Genomic DNA, 22,380 nt, shown 5'->3' with positions numbered 1-22,380 from the left:
TCACTGTGTTCAGTTCTTTTCCTCAGTGCTTCCAATAAACTGTATTTTGCATTTTCTTACAACAGAACATCCGTATTTAACCGGACAATTGCTTTACTATTTCAAAATGCCGATTTTTGATTAATTTTTTAATAATTCAATTTTTAGAAATTTGATTTTTAAAACCAAAATCGAGAGTCGATTAATCGAAACTGGATTCTGGATTTACGTTCTCATTCCAGTCCCCGCCATACCATTCATTCACTCAGTGATTCAATCCGATCGACGCGACGCGTCGCGACGGTAGATTTGGAAATGTGAGCGTAGAAATCACCCCAGGCAAGTGATGGCACACATTCAGGTTAGGGATTCCTAACCCTGGGCCACCTCGCACTCCGACGATGTTTATTTGGGGTTGTTCGATGGCTTCAGACAAGATTTGAACTTGGGATCCTTGGGTCAATAGCTCAGCGCTCTTACCATTAGACCATCGGTTCCCCTTCCCTGAATTTGTGATAGTCCTCGAGCTAAGTGTGAGCTTAGCTCTATCCCCACCTATCTCGACTAACCTGAGGGTTGAAACGCCGAGTGAGTTTTTAAAAATATCACACAGCTATCTCCAATTCTCCTGTAACAATAATGAGTTAACTTTTCCATATGTGAAGTAAAGTTACGAGGGTGGATATATTTTGTCTGACTGTTTGATAAGCTCCTTTCTCCAACTTTAGAACCCGTGTGCAAATAGTGCTCCTGTCTCGACCAACCTGAAACATGATTTTCGATTATGCCATCTCATAAAACCTCATCGTGGACCAGCCTCCAGGATTCAAAGGACATATGGAGCAGGGGCGCAACCAGGAATTAACGCTGGGGGAGGCAAAGATGCAACTAATACCGGGGAGTGTGGGGGTTTGGTATACCCACCAGGATAAGCGGTAGGTGCGAGATTAGTAAATTGCGGAATTATAATGTAAATGGTTCAAAATGGTGAGTTTTACGGCTTTCTGAGGGAAATTTTATTAATCCTTAGACTATTCTATTAGTAATATCAATCTAATTAAGTAAAATGGATAAAACTTAAACATTTCTCTGAGCTCTAGGGGGGGGTTTTATCCCCCAAAACTCGCTGCGTCACTGATATTTAGCATGTCCTGGACCCGTATTTTTGTTCGGTGGTTATAATGTCTTTTCATGAGGGTTTTCTATCAATCGAACGAGAAGTTTTGAGGAGCTATGCATGGGTTGTGAGGCGGCAGGGGACCTTTGAATCGGCCACGAGGCGCATCACAAAGAAGACGGTGTGGGCTGGCGCATCGTCACAGCGGGGTTTCCGATTGTGCGTCATTGGAAGGTGGACGCGATTAATCCTTTGCTTGAGTCTCTTGAGCACTTCCGCGTAGAATTTGGCGTGGGCGATTTTGCCATCTCATAAAACCTTGCTGTGAAAGAGACTCCCGAGGTCAAAGAATACAAGCTGTGTATTCTTTGACCTGAATTTTTGTTCAGTGGTGGTCTTTGATGGCTATTCTCTGAGGGCTTCATTGAAAAATTCTTCACGACATTCCAAAACACCGGTAGACTTGTGTAATATTTCTAACCCTGCCGCGTGAACGGCGGTGAAATATACTAGAATTGCCATGAGAAAAAAAAGTTTTTCTCATGGCAATTCTTGTATATTTCACCACCGTTCACGCTGCAGGGTTAGAAGTATTACACATACCGCTTTGCGCGGCTTTAGCGCAGGTTTGGGGCTCTCAACCGGTTGTGGCTTCTTGGAAGTCCTTTCTCCCTCGCGTTGCCATCCTTGATGGACCGCGAGGGCCTAACACCTAGTACCTTGAGCCTCGGTATAATTGCCATGGGAATTAAAGAACCTGGATAGCGTAGTGGTCTGCGCATTGGCCCGGAAAGCCAAAGGTCCGTGGTTCGATTTCCGGTCCAGGGGAATTTTTTCTCATGGCAATTCTTGTATACCGGTAGACTTGACTGTCTGGAAAGCAACAATCACCTAAGCCTTTTCTCAACTTGGAAAACATTTCCTTTCCGCGCAACTCAATCTCTCGCAGTTAAGAGTGATAAAAAAAGAGGACAAGTTGAGCATGAAGAAGGAGACTGAAACGTTTCCAATTAAATTCGCATTCCATGGATAATTGACGCGGTATAGAACCTGAAATATCACCCAGATCACTCCGCGGAAGGTTTCTTTGCATCGAGAGTGAAGATTTACCTTTTCAGAGGCAGGATCGGAGATAACAACAAGTTTTTTAAGCCATAGGAGCTGAGGAACCTAATCAAATCCATTGCATAAAAACAATCAGTAATTCTGTTTTGACAGAATCTGTTTAATCATTTGGACCTAAAATATCATTATAAGATCATATCTTATCATCTAATGAATTATGAAGGAGCTTAGTGTCTCATCTTTTTAAATTTTACCCGCGTTCCCAATATTTCATCATGTAGGTATTACTACGAGCTATTTATAACTTCTTTGGAACATAATCTTCAGAAGGTATTTTGAAAGTTAAAGCATTTCACAGTTGAAGAGTTGTATTTTCGTCGTTCTCTTTTAAGAGAGTGAGTGATCTACTGCTATAAAATTGGATTAAAGAATGCCAATATCAAAATATTGCTGCGCTGAATTTTAATGGATCGAATTGAACCCTCTTGTTGAGATCAATAAATAATTAAATGTCAATTTTCCCACATTTCACGGTAATATTTAAGGAACAGTACAAAAAATTCCCGTTCTATGGTTCTAAGGTCATTTTTATCTTCGTTTAATGGTGCATTGTTAGAAATAGTGATTACCCTCAGTTAATACGGTTTATTAGTTTTTTATTGCTTCATAGGCCAAAATTTCTCTCTGCGCTTTAATTATAATGTCAATTGAGGTTTAAGCAGTGAGCACGTGATCAGCAAAAATAAGGGATTATTGAAGTATTATTTTTTGTTTTTCAGACGTAGGTATAGTATATTTGGAGGTTACTCGGGTTTCCCACCGGGTCATGAAAACCAGTGTTTAAAACTTCAAGTGGTTTCAACCCCGTTCAACTATGGGAACCAACTCGGATGGGGACCAACTCCGTTTCCGAAACGTCGGAAGCCATGGTAACATTGACCCGATGGGAAACCGCCGTAGTTCTCCTTAGGGATTATGGGTAATCATATTGGTTCAGCGTATACGAAGGACTAAAATGGTATTTAACGGGGTTTGCTTGGGTGCTGGTGTGTTGTCTTCAAGTTTTTGGTTGTATGATTATGTTCCTCAGCTGGTGTGTTGGCTCCAAGGGTCCAGGTTCCTTCGATGGTGGTAGAGATTTTCCAGTTGTAAGCGCGATCCCTACTTGGTTGTGCACTACAAATGCATCATTCCACCTGTGAATTACGCCTTTCTGTCAGAGCGTTCTATCGTCGACGACGCGGTTTATTTTCAGCTATTTTTGCCTTATCCTTCTCTCATATGGAAAGTGATTTGAGCAGTCCTTCACCATAACCTTACTTCATACAGTAAGAAAATGATTTCGACTTAGTTAATATATTCAGAATTATTCAGAACTACAATCATATTCATTGAGTTTATGGAATTTCTATAACGGTACAGGTTTTAGTAGCGTGGAAAATTGCTGGTATTTAATTTTCTGGAATGATAAATACTTCCCATAGGAATATGCACCCAAAAATATTCAAATGAACGGATATTTTATTGTTTTTAATCGGCATAGTGGCAGCTAGGACTGGATCGAGTCTTTAACAGAATCCCCAGTTTCTAAGTTTTTCAGTATTTCATTTCCAATCATGCATCATTATGAGTAGTATGTAAATTTGCCAACTCTACTAATTTCGATTTAATTTCATCCTGGGTTATTTCTGGATGCTTTATTGATATTAATGGCGAAACACGTTACCGTGAGAGATATCTCAGTACCTACCATTAGAATTTTCATCATTGTAAATCATCCCGATGCAAAATGGGGTCATTTTCTTTATAGGTTACATGATTTTTCACTCTGTGTTCAATTAAACCGTCTGCAGTCGGGGATATGCGGCTCTAATCCTATTTATAATGCCATACTCCCTCAGTGACTAATGAACTCGTAAAATAAACACGCTTGCTGTGGGAGTTTAGCGTTTGTCGAGGAAAAGAGCAGCAGTTTGAGCTGCTTCCTTTTTATTTCCTTTCAGATGTGCAGCGGTTCTGGAATTCCATGCTCTTTCTCAAACTATATCCCTAATAAAATAATTAGCGTGTAAGTGTTCATGAAATTTTGTTGAAAATTTAAGTGCTTGAAAAAATTTAAATAAGGCAATATTAAAAAAAAAACACCAAAGATTCTACATTTTACATCTTCAAGTTTTGACGTGTGTAAAATGTTGGAAGCTATGTCATAATCTACCTTTTTTTTAATTTTACTAGTGAAAAATTTCTCTTATCTCTTCCAACTTGCCACAGTGAAATTCTCCATCTCAACATTGTATCTTCGTAGTCTCCAAATAAAATTACTGCCAAAAAAAGAGGATCCTAATTCTCCATAATTAATTACCCAATTTCATTTGTACCAAATTATTTTGAATGATAGATACTTTTTACCGATATTTTCACTCTTGTTTATGAAAAATACGCAAATTCTCCACTGTATTTGAATGTCAACTTATGGGCGCTCTACAAATGCATCAGTTTTACATCTCAGCTGACACATGAGTGAGACGACGGAAAACGGTGACGGCTGTATATTTTATAATGCCCCTTTCCTAATTCATTTCGCATCAATAATATCAGAATTTTAAGTTTCACTTGAATTCTGATTTAACAAATGATATCGGTGAATGCTTCTTGATAAATTGGTGTGCTTAATTCGCGTTCAAAATATTTTTTAAATCCCTAGGGTATTCATAGTCAATTGGCCACTCAGTAGTCTGCTCTGCTCAAGTGGAAACTGGGTCTGGTGATAGTGGTCTGAAGAAAAATTCATCCGTTCTTCCAGCGATCCCACAAATTATGGCCAATGCTCACTCAACCTGTGTAGGCACGTGTAGTCAGAAAAATTTTCCTGGGAAGGAAAATTTGTGGTGGAGGTAGGGCTAACCACACCTGTGAACGGGTGGAGGTCCTTGTTGCTGATGTTGAAATTCCATTCCATTAATTTTTAGCCCTTTTTTTCTCTTTCGATGTGCATATTCGTCTCTCTTCTCACTTAAATTCGCTGCTTCTTAATGAAATCGTGAATTTGCCTAGAATCCGAGCAGGAGTTTAGCGTGCGTATGAAAAGATTTTAAGTAACAGCAATTAGCATGCATTGAAGTAGTCGTCACATTTAAAGGATTTTAAACCTTGAATTATCCTCCCTCTAATCCGAGCATGCCTGCAAATGAATCAATCAGTTGCAGCCGGGGAAGCCACCTAAGCCCATCTGGATGAGTTCCTGTACCTGTGGCTTTTCCAATTACTATATCATATTCCTGAAGATCGAATTGATGCAGATTATATTCCCTCTAACAGCGGTATAAATAAATGTAATAGCAATTGAATGTTTAATTTTATCTTTATTTACAAATTTTAGTAAGTCTTTCTTGCTAATTGTAAAGTTAATTGCTTTGGCGCTTCAAGCAATGATGGCAGTTTGTTACGGTCATATTATTTACGATGCATACTGAAAGAAGATCTTTTGAAACTGGGCAAATTATGCAGATCTGATTTGACTGGCGCGGAGGCTCATCAAAATTTTGTCATACTCACACACTCGAGTAATTCGCTTCAATGTTCCCATGATGCGAATTCCTTGCGAAAGAGTTATCTCATCGCAATAACCTCAGAAAGTCTAATTCTTCCCTAAGGTACTGTTGAAACTTGCGTTGTGAGGCTAAAATTTGATGGCTTCTCAATGAATAAGATTAAAATGCACTTCATGATAACAAATAGTGAGAAGTATTGAGCCTATCTTTGGCGCTACTAATGTATATTATTGAATATAATGACAATGTCTTTAATTAGTCATGTAATCTCACCTTGCAAAATATTTTTGACATTTTATACAAAATTACCTCATTTTAAAACCACTTTATAACGAAATGTTATTGGAGGAACGTAATTTAGGCTCTATTTTTCCATCGTCATAAGCGCTGGAAAAATTATGCCAATGAGTGTCATAAAATTGATTTAATAATCTCCGTACCATTCATCAAAAAGTTCTATAATTGTGAAAGGTAAATCTACTCCTCTCTCTCTCTCTCTCACCGAAGTAAGTGTTCTGGAGAATATGAAATATTTATAGAAGTTCACATGAGGTCTTTCAAGGCGGTCTCACAGAAAGGAAGTTTAAATTGTCATATGTTGAATTTAATATATTTATTTCACTTCCATTTCAGTATAATACATCCATTTATACAATTTCACACACACTTCATATAACAAACTAATCATTGTTACTGTGTGGAAGAGAATATTTGATCTCTCTTAACTATTTTGGCAACTTATAAAATACGACATCTGTTTATTCATCAAATGAGAAGCCATCAATTTTACACTCTTTTGGATTTAATGCCATTGATAATTGGCAGCCATAATATTTGAGCATAAAACCAAAATTATTACAAAATCCGACCCTGTTTCAATTGCTATACATTGCATGGTAATGAATCGATTAATTGCGACGTGACAACGCAAACAACTAAATTAAAAAAGCGAAAATCCACGAATATATTCATTCATGCTCGTACAAATCATACAAAGGTTCATTGTTTAATACTCATATATTTAACACACTTATTATACAATATTGATGTTGTTCAAGGAAAAATTAATTGTCCCAACACAACAGGGTTTGGTCCAGATTAAATTTTTTTATATATGTACCGCATAGATAATTTTGATTTTTTAAAACAATTACTGTCACTGGCGTTGGAATGGGAAGAAAGGTTAACTGGAAGTTACTTTTATAACTAATTGATGGGTTTATTCTTCCCAAGATTCCCGCCTTGCAACGATTTTTTTTTATTTTTCTCAATCTCTTCTTGCAATAAAAAATTAGGGTTGGGGCGTTGAAAAAAAGCGTAATTTTTCATCCTGCACTCATTGAAGTGTGTCAAAGATAAATTAACGGCTGCGGCCGAACCTTAGGAACACATGGTCAACGTCTTGTCGCTTCACTCCGCTGTCCAGCAGTGCACCGTTCTCTCGCATAGCTGCAACAGAAGATAATACATTATGGCAGGATCTGTACAAGGTTTCTTCAGTACATTCACGTATTCATTTTACTTAAATAAATGATCAAAACACCCTTTTTTTAGGTACACCATAACCTAAACTGATCTACCCCTTATTCAAAATTTTATAATCTTGAGGTGTGAAACCACTAGACTAGAGAACTAGCGTGTAAAATTTATTGGGGTAAAAATGTATATTTAATACTCTATGCTAACTGTGTTCGTCGGTTGAATTTGTTCCTCTGTACAGCATATCATTTAATGTACACACTCATGGGTTAAACCAGAATATTGTAGAAGCGTTTTCAATCCATTTGGTTAGATTTAGATTTTCTTAAAAAATGAGTACCGCATTACTTATTGAAAAAATGAAGGTTTGATGGTGTGGGAACTTCATCGGATTGAAAGAGTATAAGAACCTATCACTAATAAATATTACGCCGCTTCCTAGAGGTATTTATAAATACGTGAACACAAAAGTTGATATTTCATAACTCTACGGAGAGAAAAATGGAAAGGGGTGCAAAATTGTTCATTTTCGCCTGCGTGTGAAAAGGAATTTCCAGAGGCTGATTTCCTGAATTAAACTCTTAGTAATCGCTCAGGTATTGGGGTGAAAATATTAAAATTACTGGTTATTTATACTCACTCAAGTTAGGTGTGAATATAACATTCATGCTGTCATTTAATACGTTTCCACAAATATTTTCATCTGTCGTAAAACCAGTATTGCCGAGGTGAGGCATCATGAATTTAATCTACTTGCAACATCATGAATTTAATGTACTTGCACCATCATGAATTTAATTAATTTTTTGGCTGTTCAGGATTAATCAGGTATTATTTTGGCGTAATCATTAATAAAAACTCTCGTTTAAAGGAAGGTGAGCTCATAAAATATAATGTGTTTGATGCTCGCAAATTATCTTTGACATAAAAAGTTTACGCACGCATAATTTTATGCCACTGGAGATAGGTCGTATGAGGACCTACCCTGACAACATGTAAAACTTATTCGAAAATGCCGAAAATGGCAGTTTCAACGGAAAATTTACGCTCGTTAATTGCAAACATATCATCATATGTTTATCATCAAAAATTTGGATGGATTTCAAATGCGACGTCGACGCCACCTTTGCCGTAGAAACGTACTCCAACAAAGGCTAAGCTCAAAAATACAAGTTCCACGTAACAGAAGAAGAATTAATGTATCACTGAAATCGCTAATTATTCTAATCGAAGAATTCGAAGTGTCGTAAACAGTTTATCGATGGAAGACATTAATACATAGATTTCAGATCACGAAATATGTGGTAGTTTGAATTTTCAGTACCAAATTGTAGAATATGGAACAATTCACGGATAACGTAATGAATTTTACTTTTAGATGATAATTTTAGTTTTATTTGAAATCAGATAATATTTATTTGCAATTTTTTCCAGCATTTCATCTTATTTATTCGATTATTTTGGCCTTTTGTCCTTTATATTTTACGAAAAATTAAAAATTTGAAAACGTATATTTAAACATTTTTTGTCTCCGTCTTTGAAATACAAAGCTAGGAGATAAATTGAATGAGGGCGTACTCGAGCATTCATAATTTCTCTTTCCTTCCCCAATTTTCTGATATAACCATACGCTGCTGGAGAATCTCGAAGAAGTTTAATTTTATCAACGTTAGATCTCCGTTCTTTTACAAATCCAAAAGCTTCCCTGTTTAGGTGACTGCACCTTTAAGCTATTATTCTAAACATGGAATGAAAACCGACCTTACCTTGGTCTAACTTAGGCTCATTTTAGACGCGTAAATTGGCATTAATAACATTTCTTAATGTCCTGCTAACGCTTTTTAGGAAGCTATAAACCCTTTAAACTAGCATAGGAACAAATTATCAGCTCATAGACAGTTGAAAGGTTCCCAAATTGAGTGACTGTACCGTCAAGATTTTATCATCAACATGGAAAAAGGTCTAACTTTCCCTTGATCCAATTTCTGTCCATTCGAAGTTAGTTATTTGCATTCAAATTCCCCAATTTTGTTCTCACGCTGTCTCAGAACTCTGTATAACTTTGAAACTAGGATATATGAATTATTGGCTCGGTAATAGTCAAGAGATTGCCTGATTGCTTGAATGAATCGTTGATTTGTTATTATTACCATTGAATAAGTTCCGACCTCTCACTCGGCCCGATTTAAGTGAGTTATAAGCAATTTTTTTTGCATTTTAACCCTCTGACCAGCCATATGGCTTAGAGTAACCGTGCATGCTAAACGCAAAAAATTGATATGGTCATGAGAAAGAAATTATATTCCCAAATTTCACTTACACTATTCATTCTCACTCTGTATAGGAATGCTACCTGACCTTGATAAATTGTTAGGTAAGACCTATCTGCTTGCTAAAAGCCAAGATACTCTCTGACTCAGTGACGATGTAATAAAGATATCGTGATAAACATCGAATGAGAACCGATTTTCGACAGGCCGTTGACCATCCTTATTTATCGAGTTTCTGACCTAAGGGAATTGCACAGTGCAGATCATTCCATTTCATCTCTTTATTTGCAATAGGGTATTCAAAATCGCGATAAATATCATTTTAAAGTTGGATTATCAATGGATGGATATCAATGGATGAGTTATATCTTCAACGGTATAAATTTTGGCCAACAGCTTACTTCCTCGTGAAATTCTAATTTCTCTGCGCTCAACAATGCGAGTGACACTTTTGTACATTCGTTTAAATATTCGGTTGGTGAAAACACGTCAACTGGCCAACTGGAGAATCCTTAATTGCAATATTCGTGGTCTTACCCTTGTCGTCCATGGAAAACCGTGCATCTCCGCTCGACAGGTTGGAGATGGTGGAGAGAGCGATGCAGAGCCGCCTTAACCTGGGTGGCATCTCTTCGAGCGGGGTGCTCATGCACTGAGCCGTGAAGGCGTACATGTACGGGTAACCGCTGCCTCCTTGCTCCGACGCACCGCCCGTCTGAGACACAGAGTTGCTGTCGCCGCTGCCCATCGGGATCACCAGGCACTCGGCCAGGCTGGAGATCAACAGCGTCGCCACCAACAGGTGTTTCGCGGTGCTTTCCCACTGCGCCACAGAGCCTGGTGCCATCTGTTGACCAAGTGGAAAGTGTTAAGAAAATAGGCCTTAACCCTAACAGCACCAAAAGGATTATATCTGTAGATATATTTTTAAGATTTCGAAATACATCGGTATACAGATTTGCAAATCTGTATATCATACATATTTTACACATGCCTGATGATCCATGGTTCTTGATGTATACCAGCATCTTTAAAATATACAAATAATATCCTTACGGCGTAACCAGAGATCATCACACATGTATAAGATATGTATAATATACAGATTTACGACGAGTTATACGTATTAAATATATATAAAATCCATATTATGGTAGCAGATATAATACGTATAATATATAGATATTATCTGCGTGGTAGAGGACATTTGCATGTATTTTATGCAGATATAATATGTATACAGTGTACACTATGATATATATTAAATCTAGGCATAATCATTTTGGTGCTACAAGGTAAGGTGAAAAAAGATCCGATACTTTCCCAGCGGAGGCTGGTAGGGAATAATTTCCGGGTGCTCTACCGGGTAATCGCCTCTTTTTATGACCGAAGTTTCAATTAGTGACTCAATCATCGTTTTCAGGTAGCCATCGAGGAGAATATCGGTGGAGCACTCTAGCAACCTTCACTAACACCCCTTGAGTCGATTTTGTCGATTTGAGAACGATGGTTGAGTTAATAATTTAAACGCCAGTCGTGAAAAGACCGAACGGAGTCAAACTCGAGAAGGTTTTTCCCATGATTTTCAAAATTAAATCCTACTGCCTCGGAATGCAGTGGTTAGAAAATTAAGGGGTAAGGTTCATTCGGATTGACTCAACTTAAGATTAACCATCACCGCTCATCCGGTCGTAAATTGTGTTTGCTCTTGACGTGTCATTCGTTTGAAACTCGCTTTCACCTTGAAATTTGCCAGAACAAAATATAAAAGACTTTGGCCAACTTTGAAATGTCTCTTATGCGTTCCATTTCCGGTTAGATATAAAGCGTGTGTTAGAAAATGTGTGGTGAATGTACTAAATCCGTGGTCACGGCGATTTTTTAAATGTAAAATACTGAAAAGCGAAAAGCCATTGCTGATCATGAGAATAGAATTTTCTAATATTCTATATTTCCTCTAAGATATCAATGTTATTTTTTCCTCGATGTCGAAGTTGTGTATGAGAAGGTACCAGCAAGCTGATGAGTGGAATACTCGAAACCATATCTAAGTTTTAAGTTAATAGATAGGCAACCTGCACGTCGTATATGTTTGTAAAGTTGCATTAACCGCAGGATGACAGATTTATATTTTCTATTTTCAGAGCTAATGGAAGTGGCGTATTCTTCTCTGGTTTCCCAACATAATGTTCATGATAGTTGAACTTTGGCAAATGGCAAATGAAGTCTCAATCAGGATATTTTATGTTTTCAGATGACATTCATTCAAGCCTTAAAAACGCTTCGTCTGAGAGTATTTTGCCTTGGGATATTTTTCACTTTAATTTCTGGAAATGTTAGGAAAGTTTGAATGCTTGAATATGTTATCGTGAAAACTACTAAACTAGGGTGGTTTTATTAATCTTATATTTTCACTAATCCTTCAAAATGTATTTTGGTGCAACGGAGACGAGAAAAAAAGTCGCAATTTACGGCCAGCAATATTGAAGTGAAACTCACGTTTGATCCAGAGCAGTCATGCTCATACCAGCGAATATTGAATTTTCGCGCTCCTTCGTCATCGATTATTACCCAAAAACTAAAAAAATGAGTGATTAAACGGTGCATACGGTGGTATTAAGTTTCCTGTTAAAATTTTTCTTTATTGACCTCGGTTAAGGCCTTCAGATGAACATCAGCACCTTTGGCACCTGGACGTCATTTTTGTGTAAATAATGAAGATACTTGGGTCAAATAATGCACTTACTACATCTTATAGTCAGCAGAAAACAGCAGAGCGTTTGGAAGGTATGGCAAAAATATCGTTAAATGGTGCAAGGAAGTAAATTCTATTCAAATGTGCACGTGAACTTCCTCAGCATATAAAAAGTCAGTGATTTTATTTTTTTAAATCTAGGGTGAAAATAATGAATTAATCATTATGTCATTTTTATTTAAAAATATTCTCTTACGTTTCGTGCTTTTTTTTAATTCCGACTTTCTTAATTATAAAATAATTGAAAGTTTGATTTGACGTATATATTGACGCACTATATAAAAATCGTTCTCTCTGATGGCAAATAACTAAAGAATCTTTCAGGACAAGTGACTAATGGTAATTAAAGGCATATGATAAAGGGTAAAATAAACTTCATGATTAAGCGTTTAAATTCTTCTAAGACGTAGGGTCCATCCTAAGGGAATACCAATCAATTTCACCCCGGGATTAAGCACGCATGTCTCCGCATATTTAAACGGCTTAGCCGAGCAACCTTGCAACTTTGAAAAAACTTTTCCCATCTCATCGTCGCCAAGTTGAAAAAGAAGGACGTTGGGCTAGTACATAATATTTGTATATAAATGAGAGGCGTGTGCGTCCTCTCGAAGGATAACACCCACGCAAAGCGACCAGCGGCATTAACACTGCCTTAACTTATTCTATTCCCAATAAACTACATTATTAACGACGCTATACACCATTTTTTGCGCTTTTTCGGCTATCTAGGCTTGGTTTTAACATTGTTTTAAGGATGCGTTGAGGAGGTTGAAATGAAATTCTTATGGGATTTCTGGAAAAGGAGAATGGATAGAAAAAAGGGCAAGAGATGTGGAAAATTGGTGACAATGACGCCGTTCTCGAATACGATGCCAAGAAAGTGGAAGGCCGTGTGGGAGGAAGAAGTTGACGATCTTCCTGAGATCCCGTTTACCTCTTTTTTCCAATGCATAATTTACTTCTCCTCTAATCCCTTTAGAATGAGATTTAGGAGACGGGAAGAATGATTCCAGAGGAATCGCGTCATCCTCGCGTTGTTACACCCAATACCCATGCATACCTCATAAATAATCCATTAACCCGACTTCTGGGACTGCTCTTGTCTTTTTTAACCCCATCGTTTCATAAAAAAAAATCACACCGATAAAATGAATATCCGATCCTCCCTTTTTGTCTCTTCTCGAGTTCCGGCACTAAGCAAATATGGGTCGAGATAAAGTCTTTCTTTTCGATCGTGGAAGCGTAGTCTCTTAATTGCAGGATCACTTAGCCACGTCTTTTTTACGTGTACCAGCTCTTTAAGAGGAGGTTGAAGACTGAATATTCCATTAGATTCCACATCCTTTTTGCACCTATTTTTTTCGCTTTAGGTAGAGTAACCAGAGCGTCAATAGGTAGGACTTTTGCATATCCGCATTCTAATATCCTATATCTGTTAGATCGGCTAACTTGCAAACTTGCTCCTTCATTACACATCGCATTTATTTATTTTTTTAAATTTTATTCCCAGACCTCCGAATACAGCTCTCATAGGCCATTTGAAATCGAAGTATTCAATATATTCAGCAATGAAACGTACAGGAACAACCATAACCTGGATAAGTGAAACTTACCCAGGCGGGACTTGAACCCGCGACCTCATGTTTGGCAGGCGAGGACTTTAACCCGCCGCCATCGAGGCCGGCAATTTTAATCAATATAAACATTAAATAAGAGTAGTGAGGTTTTTCAGCGGTAAATTAAGTTAAAACTTATTTTATAAAAAGTCACACCATTCGCTCTCTCTCTAAATTTGCTAGGAAAGAATAAAAACACTTTTACGCCCATTTCAAATGAATATATGAATAAATACTGCGCAACTAAATCAACTTAACACAAACTATACGTTAACTCTAAGAAATAATTTGAAGACTATATAATTACCAAGAAATAAAATTCATTGACTTGTGACTACAAATTCAATTTCTCCAAAATATTTTGGTGTAATGAATTTTGACGAGTGAGAAAAGCAGTTTTTTGCTATGTCAGTTGGAATATTAGCAGTTTTATTCCTAATAGAATTTTAAAATACTGTTTCCGTGTGTGGGTAACTTTTTAATCATCATAATGGCACCAATATTTATTCATTATTATCTAGATAACATTAATCATATCGAGAATATATGCTTAAAAATTTACAAATTTACCTCGGAAAAAATTATTGAACGAATTCGAAACAAGTCTTCATGCGCTCTAAGATGTAGGAAAGGGTAACCGGTATTTCTAACATGACAGAAAATTGCAACTAATTATTTTACCTACGATACTCGAAATAATGCTCTTCAATATTGTCTAGCATTACGTTTATGTCCCTTGTTTTTAAGTTTATTGTTCAAGAATAAATACGTTATTTACGAATCACTTGCATTATTTCACGTACGGGAATATTTTACTCGTTGCTTTTGCTTTTTCTAAAATACTGAAGGACGTATAACATCACAGATTTCGCCGCAACAATTGGCGAGATTGATTACTAGTAAGACATACCGAAAGAAGATTTGGCCCCTGAATGCAGTGAAGTTCTCCACACCAACTCCAAAAAATTGGAATCAAATTCTCATATAAATATTGAAATCCTTTTAGCATCTAAATCCTAGACATGAGTAGTGAAAGTTACTTAATATTTTTCTCGGCACTGCCAATAAAAGAGTGAAGGAAGAAAATATGACCAGACTGTAATTCCATCTACTTCACTCCGATAGCTTCACGAACCAGAATCCAAGTGCTCACTTCTCACATTTCTCTTAAACCTAAGATATTATATAGAACGAGGGTACTTCACTTGGCGAGCGAAGGATCGGCTGAAAACCTAATATCACTCTCGAATCCTCCAGTGGAAAAATCCTTAGACCGAAAAATACTCACCGCGTTTGCAGTACTTTCCCACTGAGGAATAAACTGGAGAAGAAGTAAGCCAGCCGGAGCGGACACCAGAAGAGGGGATATCTACACGGGACTTCCTCTCACAGGACCGACGGTGGAGATTCCCTTGCTGCGTGACCTGGACACCAACTGCAGCAAAAGCCGGAAGGTGAGGATGCGGTTCGTAAGCTTCCAAAGTGCGTTCTGTGGCTCAAATGGGTGCAGACTGCCCCCTTTATAGCGACTCCGGAGAGAGAGAGAGAGGAAAGGGTGGAGGGGTGAAGAAAGGGGGGGGGGAGAATGTATCCAACATCACCATCCCCCTTTTCAACGCACCCTGTCCTCCCCCATCCCTCCTCCCCACCACCCTGTCTCTTGTCCCCACGAACCCTTACCCCCTATGAACCCCCTCCCCCCCGTATTTCCATCCCTCCAGGAACTCTTGTTGCCTCCGCGACCCCCATCATCCCGTATCTCTCCCTCCCATGCCCAAGAAGAGTCTTTTTACGCGCGCCAACTCTTGGTGGGGCGCTCTCTCCTCCGATCCCGCCCCCTCTCTCAGCACACGCCGTGTATCCCACCGCGCCTCGTCCAACCAGTCAACGCCGCTACATCCTACTTCCCCCTTCTCCTCCCCCCCTCCCTTACTCCCCCCTCCCCACCCACTCACATCCACGCACACCGCACGACGCTTCACGCACAGTCTCTCTCTCTCTCTCTCTCTCTCTCTCACTCTCCCGCCGAATATCCTAAGCCCCAACCCCTTCCTCCACCAATCCTCTCCCAATTTTCTCTCGGCCCAACATCCCCACATGTGTTGCATGTCAACTTGAGGTGCGAAAACACTTGGTGATTTCTTAAACTGTTTTATTTTGCTGCTTTTTTGTTACCGATACGTTGCGGTTATTTCACACAGATTTCAAAGGGTATTTGGTTTAAAGTTGCCCTATCACTTTCAATGAGGTCTTATTTTAGCTTTAATTGATACACACTACTTGTTCGAAATGCACTCTATCTCCTCATAACCTCCTCTGCTAGTTTCCTCCAGTAAATTCACCACGCTTCTTCTTATTCAACACCATATCCATGAGTATCTTTTTCTTTATTGAAAACTAAACTGTTTTCAAACTTCTTCATTGATATCTAAGAAAAATAGGGAAGATATGGTATATCATAAGTCTATTAATAATATGAGCCTTTACCGCCATCTTATACCGATGAATTCTTCACGGTGCGGTGACACGATACTTAAGGCACAGTCTCTGCCTCTCCTGCCCCTCGTACTACCCCACTCCTTCCAGCCCAAATCCTCTCCTAATTTTTCGCAAATTTTCATTCTCCAAATTTCACATCGGTTGCAATGGATGCTTGGTTCGTATCCCTTTCAAGTTTGGGTATTTTCCGACAGCGAGTTATTTTTCCTAAAAAATATGACAATCAAAATCCCTAACCTCTCCAACTAATTTAAATTTATTCAATCATTATATCACTATTTGTTGCTATTTCTGTGGATTTCGTCTCATCTGCGTTCATTATTTTCTAATTTAGCACTTTCGTTAATGTAATTAATCATTTAATATATGACTTTATTTAAAACTTGCAATAGATAATTTCAATTGATGATGCAAACCGTTGATAATATTTAGTGTTCGTTCAATGACGCGGATGAAATAAGAGACTACCTACCCTCAATCTCGTCTAAATAATGTAGTTTTATTGTTATTATTATCAGGCTCGTTGGGATGGTCTTATTTAACTTTTAGGTGATTTATTACACTCAAAACGTATGCTGTCGTATTTTAATTTTCAAGTTACACTGAGTAAACCCTTGTCAATATATTGGGGTAAAATTATCACATTTGAAAAACAATTATTTGTTGATAAGGGTCTGTTTTTCTCTGAAATTTGCAAGGCAACATCGAAAGTTTATAATAAGTGATATGTGAATAAATAAGGCCGGTCGGTCGGGAGTGATGCTCGGTGCTGAAGGTGGGTTTGCCAGCCACAGATCGTGATGCATGTGTAATTTTATTTGATTATTTGTGATAATATATTTTAATTCTGGACAGGTTGTGATTAAAGTTTAAATTTTCATCATAGACATCACCAATATCACGATGAATGAATAATGTTCATTCGTAAAAACCGATAACTTCGCTACAGGTTCTCCTTCAAAGTTACATCGACATCATTATTCTATGCATAATTTAAAAGTAGTATTGAAATTTTGCTTTAATATTCCATAAGCTGGAGGGTAAGCCCTTTTCTTAATGCAACATATAAGGTGGCTTTATCGACATATGTTGTACTGTTGAAATTAGGATCGTAAGAGGAGCAGCTACACTATATCTTAGTATCACAAAGTACCCAGTGAGGCGCGATTTTCTCATATTTCATCACGCCTCAGGATGTGTTACGTTCGTAGTTGCGAGACCAGCTCGGGCATGCATGTGACTTGGCTGAGCGCTCACCAAACACCCTGCATTTCATACCATAGCTTCTTGTTTACCATTGTTTTAAACTTAACGGCTGTTGTCTCTTCACGTAATTTCGCAACTCGGATGGGTAACATACTTCACTTCATAAAACATTTCACAACCTCTTTCATCCCCCCATACAATTTCCCAAAACTATCCCTCATACTTCACCTCACAGTGCTCACTCCATAAATACTCTCCGCCTCCTCCTCATAATATCCTCCTTCAGGTTCCTCTCCTAAAAACTTCAGCACGCACGTTCTCGTTTATCACCAATTTCATAGATATCTTTTTATTCAAACTCCTTCATTGTTACCTGAAAATTATCGGAAAATAAGGCATTTTTGAGCCTTTGACGACTAGTCCATGAGGCCATGCCAAGCCGAGTTACAACGATTTAAAGTGTCTTGAACCAGCAGACGCTCTTTTAAAGCTCTCATCGCCTAAATCACGCCAAGTTGAGTCACGGTAAGTTATTTAGTTACGTGTTTGTAAAAGATGAAATCCAGGATTGAACTCTAAAACTCTTGAGTTGAATTTCGGTGGAATATATCCGCGTAATTCTCGCAGGGCTTCATGTTAAGCATCAAACGTTGTTACAGCAGTTAGTCTCTTAGATAGGTTTGATAAGTCACTTAAGGGATCGGGAAGTCGATTCCAGAATGGAAACTCAAATTTGCTTTCCATCATCGATGCATACATTAGCAAGGCATCAAGATAATCGTGGTGCTAATTAGTTACCACCTTGTCTCATTTTATTATTCGCCCCTTTTATTTGTTATGCCTCACCAATTCCAACGAGTCTAACGTGAGCTACCGAAGATTATGATGTGTATGCGACACCATTCACTCATAAACACCAATTGATTTAATTATTAATCACCCTATACTTTGCTTCTAAATTTATACGAATCAAGTCCATTCGAAATTTATTTTAACCCTTAACCGGTTGCGTGAGAGACCGCTGCGTTTCTTAAAATATGAATATTTTCTAAATTGATATTTAAAAATATCTATAATTCTCGTTAACTTCATATTTTTGCATAACAAGGACATCCCACTCTTAAAATTAAACGTTCCTCTTATTAATTTCTGTAAATTTGCAATTGAATTCGATTAGCGGTCTGTGAGACCGCACGTCACTAAATTAGAAAAATCAATAAAGGTAATGCTGGTGGAAATGATTTTAAAAAATGTTAAAAACAATTCGTAGTTATTTATCAAGTATAATAATAATTGATATTTTGTTAGGAAGCATCTTCAGTCGTACAAAGTGGATAATTAAGCACTTTATTTTTCTAAAATTTAGAATAAATGACCAATCAAGAAGTTTCTGAAGGCGAACGAAAAACAAATGAAATCCAGTTTGTATTGGAAATATTACTCATTTTGTTCGTTAAATGCCAATATTTTTATGGATGTTATCAATAATTAGAATAAAATAGTGGTGAATTTCTCGTACCCCTAGCAGGCAGTACACATGTAATGCATGTACTTTGTAAATTGGAACCAATTGAACCCCGAAATTTCGCGCGCCCACGGCTGGAGTGCAGCATTTATTTACGGGTATCTTTCAGCAGTCGATCTCCTCCTAACTATTTGGGGACAGAACATCTTAGCATAGAATGTCAAATGTAAGGCTCCCGATACAGGTAGGATAAATTATTGCGCAAATTCTCCATCTACCGTAGGAAGATGCTAAAGAAGTTGAAAGGTTGAGATGCATACAATATGTAGACTTTTCACGCCGTACAAAAACACGGAAAACCTCTTTCTTATTTTTCCAATGCAAAAAGCCTGTGTGTGTCTTTGTGAAAAATTGTAATTTTGATCGCCTGCAGAATGCATCAAGAAAAGGAATAAGCGGGATAAATTTCATGGCTCCTTACTAATTAGCCTTACAAATTTAACATTTAAGGCCTTATTTTTAAATCTTGCGATATATTGATACATAAATACGAGTATCGTATAATAATTATAACTCAAGTGTTTTTGGCACCAGTTTTTTGATCCTGTTTCAAATAAAAAATTTTACTGACAAATTGGTTCGTATTGCGAATGTAATAATTTTAATATAAGTTTTAGAATAGTTAAGCATTCAAAGAAAAATTAAACAAAACAATAAAAATGGCCTTGCAACATTTTATGAATTTTTTATTTATTGCGGTATCCCAGACCGCACGTCACTGGTAGTGTAACAAGAATTGCACGTCACTGGTTAAAAGTTAAAATCCTTTGTTTTGTCGAATTAAACTTATGTTGAAACTTGATGCGATCAGCAATACATTATATTTAGATTGTAGGTTTATTTGAAATATCATATATGCTTAAAGCACATGACACGTGCAATATTAAGAGTCAATTTGTAAAAATATGTTTACCTACGATCACTTCTTTGTATTTTTTATTTTCCTTTTTTGGCATTTTTCTGCCGTGTTTGTACTTCGGTTTTAGAGAAGTTTTTGCTACAATTATTACTTTCTTACTGAGGCAATGACGAATCACTGTGAATTGAAATTTTTTCTCAAATGGCATGCCGCAAAAAATTATAATTTAATGATGAAGATTCTCTAGACCACTGTTATTTTTAATAATATCTTCTTGCAGATTTGAAATTTGTACAGATGGAGTTGTAGTTAAAATTAAATTTGAGTACATTAATTGGAGAAAAAATAAATATATGAAGCAACTTTGATGGTTTCAATGAAAATTTAAAAAACTGGAATAAATAAATCGCAATATTATTTGTATAACAAATACCGACCAAACTCCAAGAAGTACGAAACTATTACTAATATTATTATTGATTATAGGTACCTAATTTTTTCTCAGATATTATTCTGATATGTTCCTACATGTGGCGGATTCAAGTCAACCCCCGTTACTTATGTCATTTTTTTATTATTTCATCCTCAGAATTTATCAATTATCTGCCTATGTGACCGTAGGAGGTTTGACATTTGTACAGATGGAGTTGTAGTCAACATTAAATTATAATACATTAAAGGGAGAAAAAATAAATATATGAAGAAACTATTATCCTTATTTTTTCGATTTTTCGAGTTTCTTTCGGAACACCCCCTCCTTTTATGCCAATTGGTGTTAAAACACATCCTGTCAAATATTATTGCAGTTGGATGACGGGAAGACACTCATACATCGCACTCAAAGTTGAGAAAATTTGGAATTTTTGGCTGTTTTTTGGATATGAATGGCGATAAGAAGGCGCTGGAATTTTTCAACTGATTTTCTCTGATAATCCACGACCCATTGACCGGTGATTCCCGAGATACGGCCCCAAGTGTGAGCGCGTATGTCACCCCAAGTAGCACCACCTCGCGCCAATGCTCGAACAGGTGTTTGAGCATTGGAACATTGTGACAGGTGTTTGATATTGCTGCTTTCGAGTGTAATGTATGCATAAATCGTTGCATCAATATTGAAATTACATAGTCTTTTGAAGAGAGATGTGGGTACTATGCCTGCTGATGATAGTGTAATGCCTACAACATGGTATGGTATGGTATTTGGAGACGACCGACGGCTGAGGTTATTTGAGCCGTATGGATTGGTAGGAAAGGAAGAGCGGAGAGAAACCCGGCGTCGGCATTAGCCTGATATTAACGATAGGCGCCCACTGGACCACGGCTTAACACCCCATCTGACGGCAGGGATGGCAACAGAAACTAAAAGGAAGTCAAAACCAGTAAAATTTCAAGAGTTTCGTTCCCTGCAGCGAAATGTAGAAACGAAACGAAATGGATGCGGGGAGCTAAACTTAAGTGGAGCTAACCTGGGGAGCTTAACTTAAGGTCGAAACGAAATCGGAGTTAAAACTACTTCGGGTCGAAACTAAAGTAAAACTCTGGAATGAAACTAAACGCAGATAATTTTTCGCACCGGAGGGACCGCGTGCTTCACCTTCGAATGGTTTAGTTTCGGCCTACACTCCAAGTACGAAGTATGGCTGAATGAAGTAGAGGTTCGGCCTACCGCCGTTAGACGCATGAGGCACTCATATTTTTACCACTAACGGGAGAACGGTGAACGCAAACTGGCCATTCTATTTTTAAGCAGGATATTTTGACCTCTCTACACGTATGTCAAACGTGATGGATCGAAACTATTCTCTCTAATCCCCCTTCACTCAACTTTTGGGATGGGAACTGAACTGTGAGCAAGGGGGTGACATACCCATAAGGATAATGCGTATAGGTTTTGATACATTAGTGCCATCTATGCCAGTGGTCCAAGGCTACCGCGAAGTTTGAATGCACATCTCGGAGCGTGTTTCAAACTTTTTTTTCGCGTCACGATAGGGCGTGCTATTCAGGCTTAATAATGCTACTACAATTGCGAGAAACTTAAAAGCAATGAATGTAGGAAAATCTTCCTGATGAACTTCCCCAGGTTACTAAACAAGTAACCATAATACAAGATTAAAGTACGTAGTCAACTGGCGATCTGGTGGTTGGTAAGAATAATGATCTCGGAAACTTACTTCAGTGAACATTGGTATTTATTGATACAATACCTGGTAAAAGAAATACAACATTAACAATTTAAATATGACATACTAGAGATGAAATCTGTGGAAGTTAACAATTCTACAAGGACATGAGATGCACAAGCAACAAATATCAATGACAACATTACAACATTACAACATGAGATATATCAATGACAACATGAGATATGAGCAGCCTTTGCGTAATAGGAGACAGGTTCCATTACTTAAGTAAACACTCCACACTTATAGACAAAGAGGGTGACCCAATTTTCCTTG

The 22,380-nt window shown here is 37.6% G+C and overlaps 1 protein-coding gene across 1 annotated transcript; it reads right to left on the bottom strand.

Annotated features, from left to right (window-relative positions):
* Nucleotides 1–6,310: 6,310 nt before the first annotated feature.
* On the bottom strand, nt 6,311–15,336 carry LOC124153320 (myosuppressin). Its single transcript, XM_046526418.1, has 3 exons — nt 15,121–15,336; nt 9,999–10,308; nt 6,311–7,161 (listed from the first exon to the last, which is right to left on the bottom strand). The coding sequence occupies exons 2-3, from the start codon at nt 10,306–10,308 to the stop codon at nt 7,073–7,075; spliced, it is 399 nt and encodes a 132-aa protein (XP_046382374.1). The 5' UTR covers nt 15,121–15,336; the 3' UTR covers nt 6,311–7,072.
* Between the last annotated feature and the right edge of the window lie 7,044 nt (nt 15,337–22,380).

This window comes from Ischnura elegans, chromosome 1 (assembly GCF_921293095.1).
Source record: "Ischnura elegans chromosome 1, ioIscEleg1.1, whole genome shotgun sequence".
In the NCBI taxonomy this organism is placed as follows: Eukaryota; Metazoa; Arthropoda; class Insecta; order Odonata; family Coenagrionidae; genus Ischnura; species Ischnura elegans.
This window is presented reverse-complemented; position numbering and strand designations above follow the sequence as displayed.

Bases quoted from the DNA above. Each gene is read 5' to 3' on its own strand.
- LOC124153320 (XM_046526418.1), bottom strand. From the start codon at position 10,308: ATGGCACCAGGCTCTGTGGCGCAGTGGGAAAGCACCGCGAAACACCTG. The intron at 7,162-9,998 runs GTAAGACCACGA...CTTCTGTTGCAG, and splicing joins GTTTTCCATGGACGACAAGG to CTATGCGAGAGAACGGTGCA.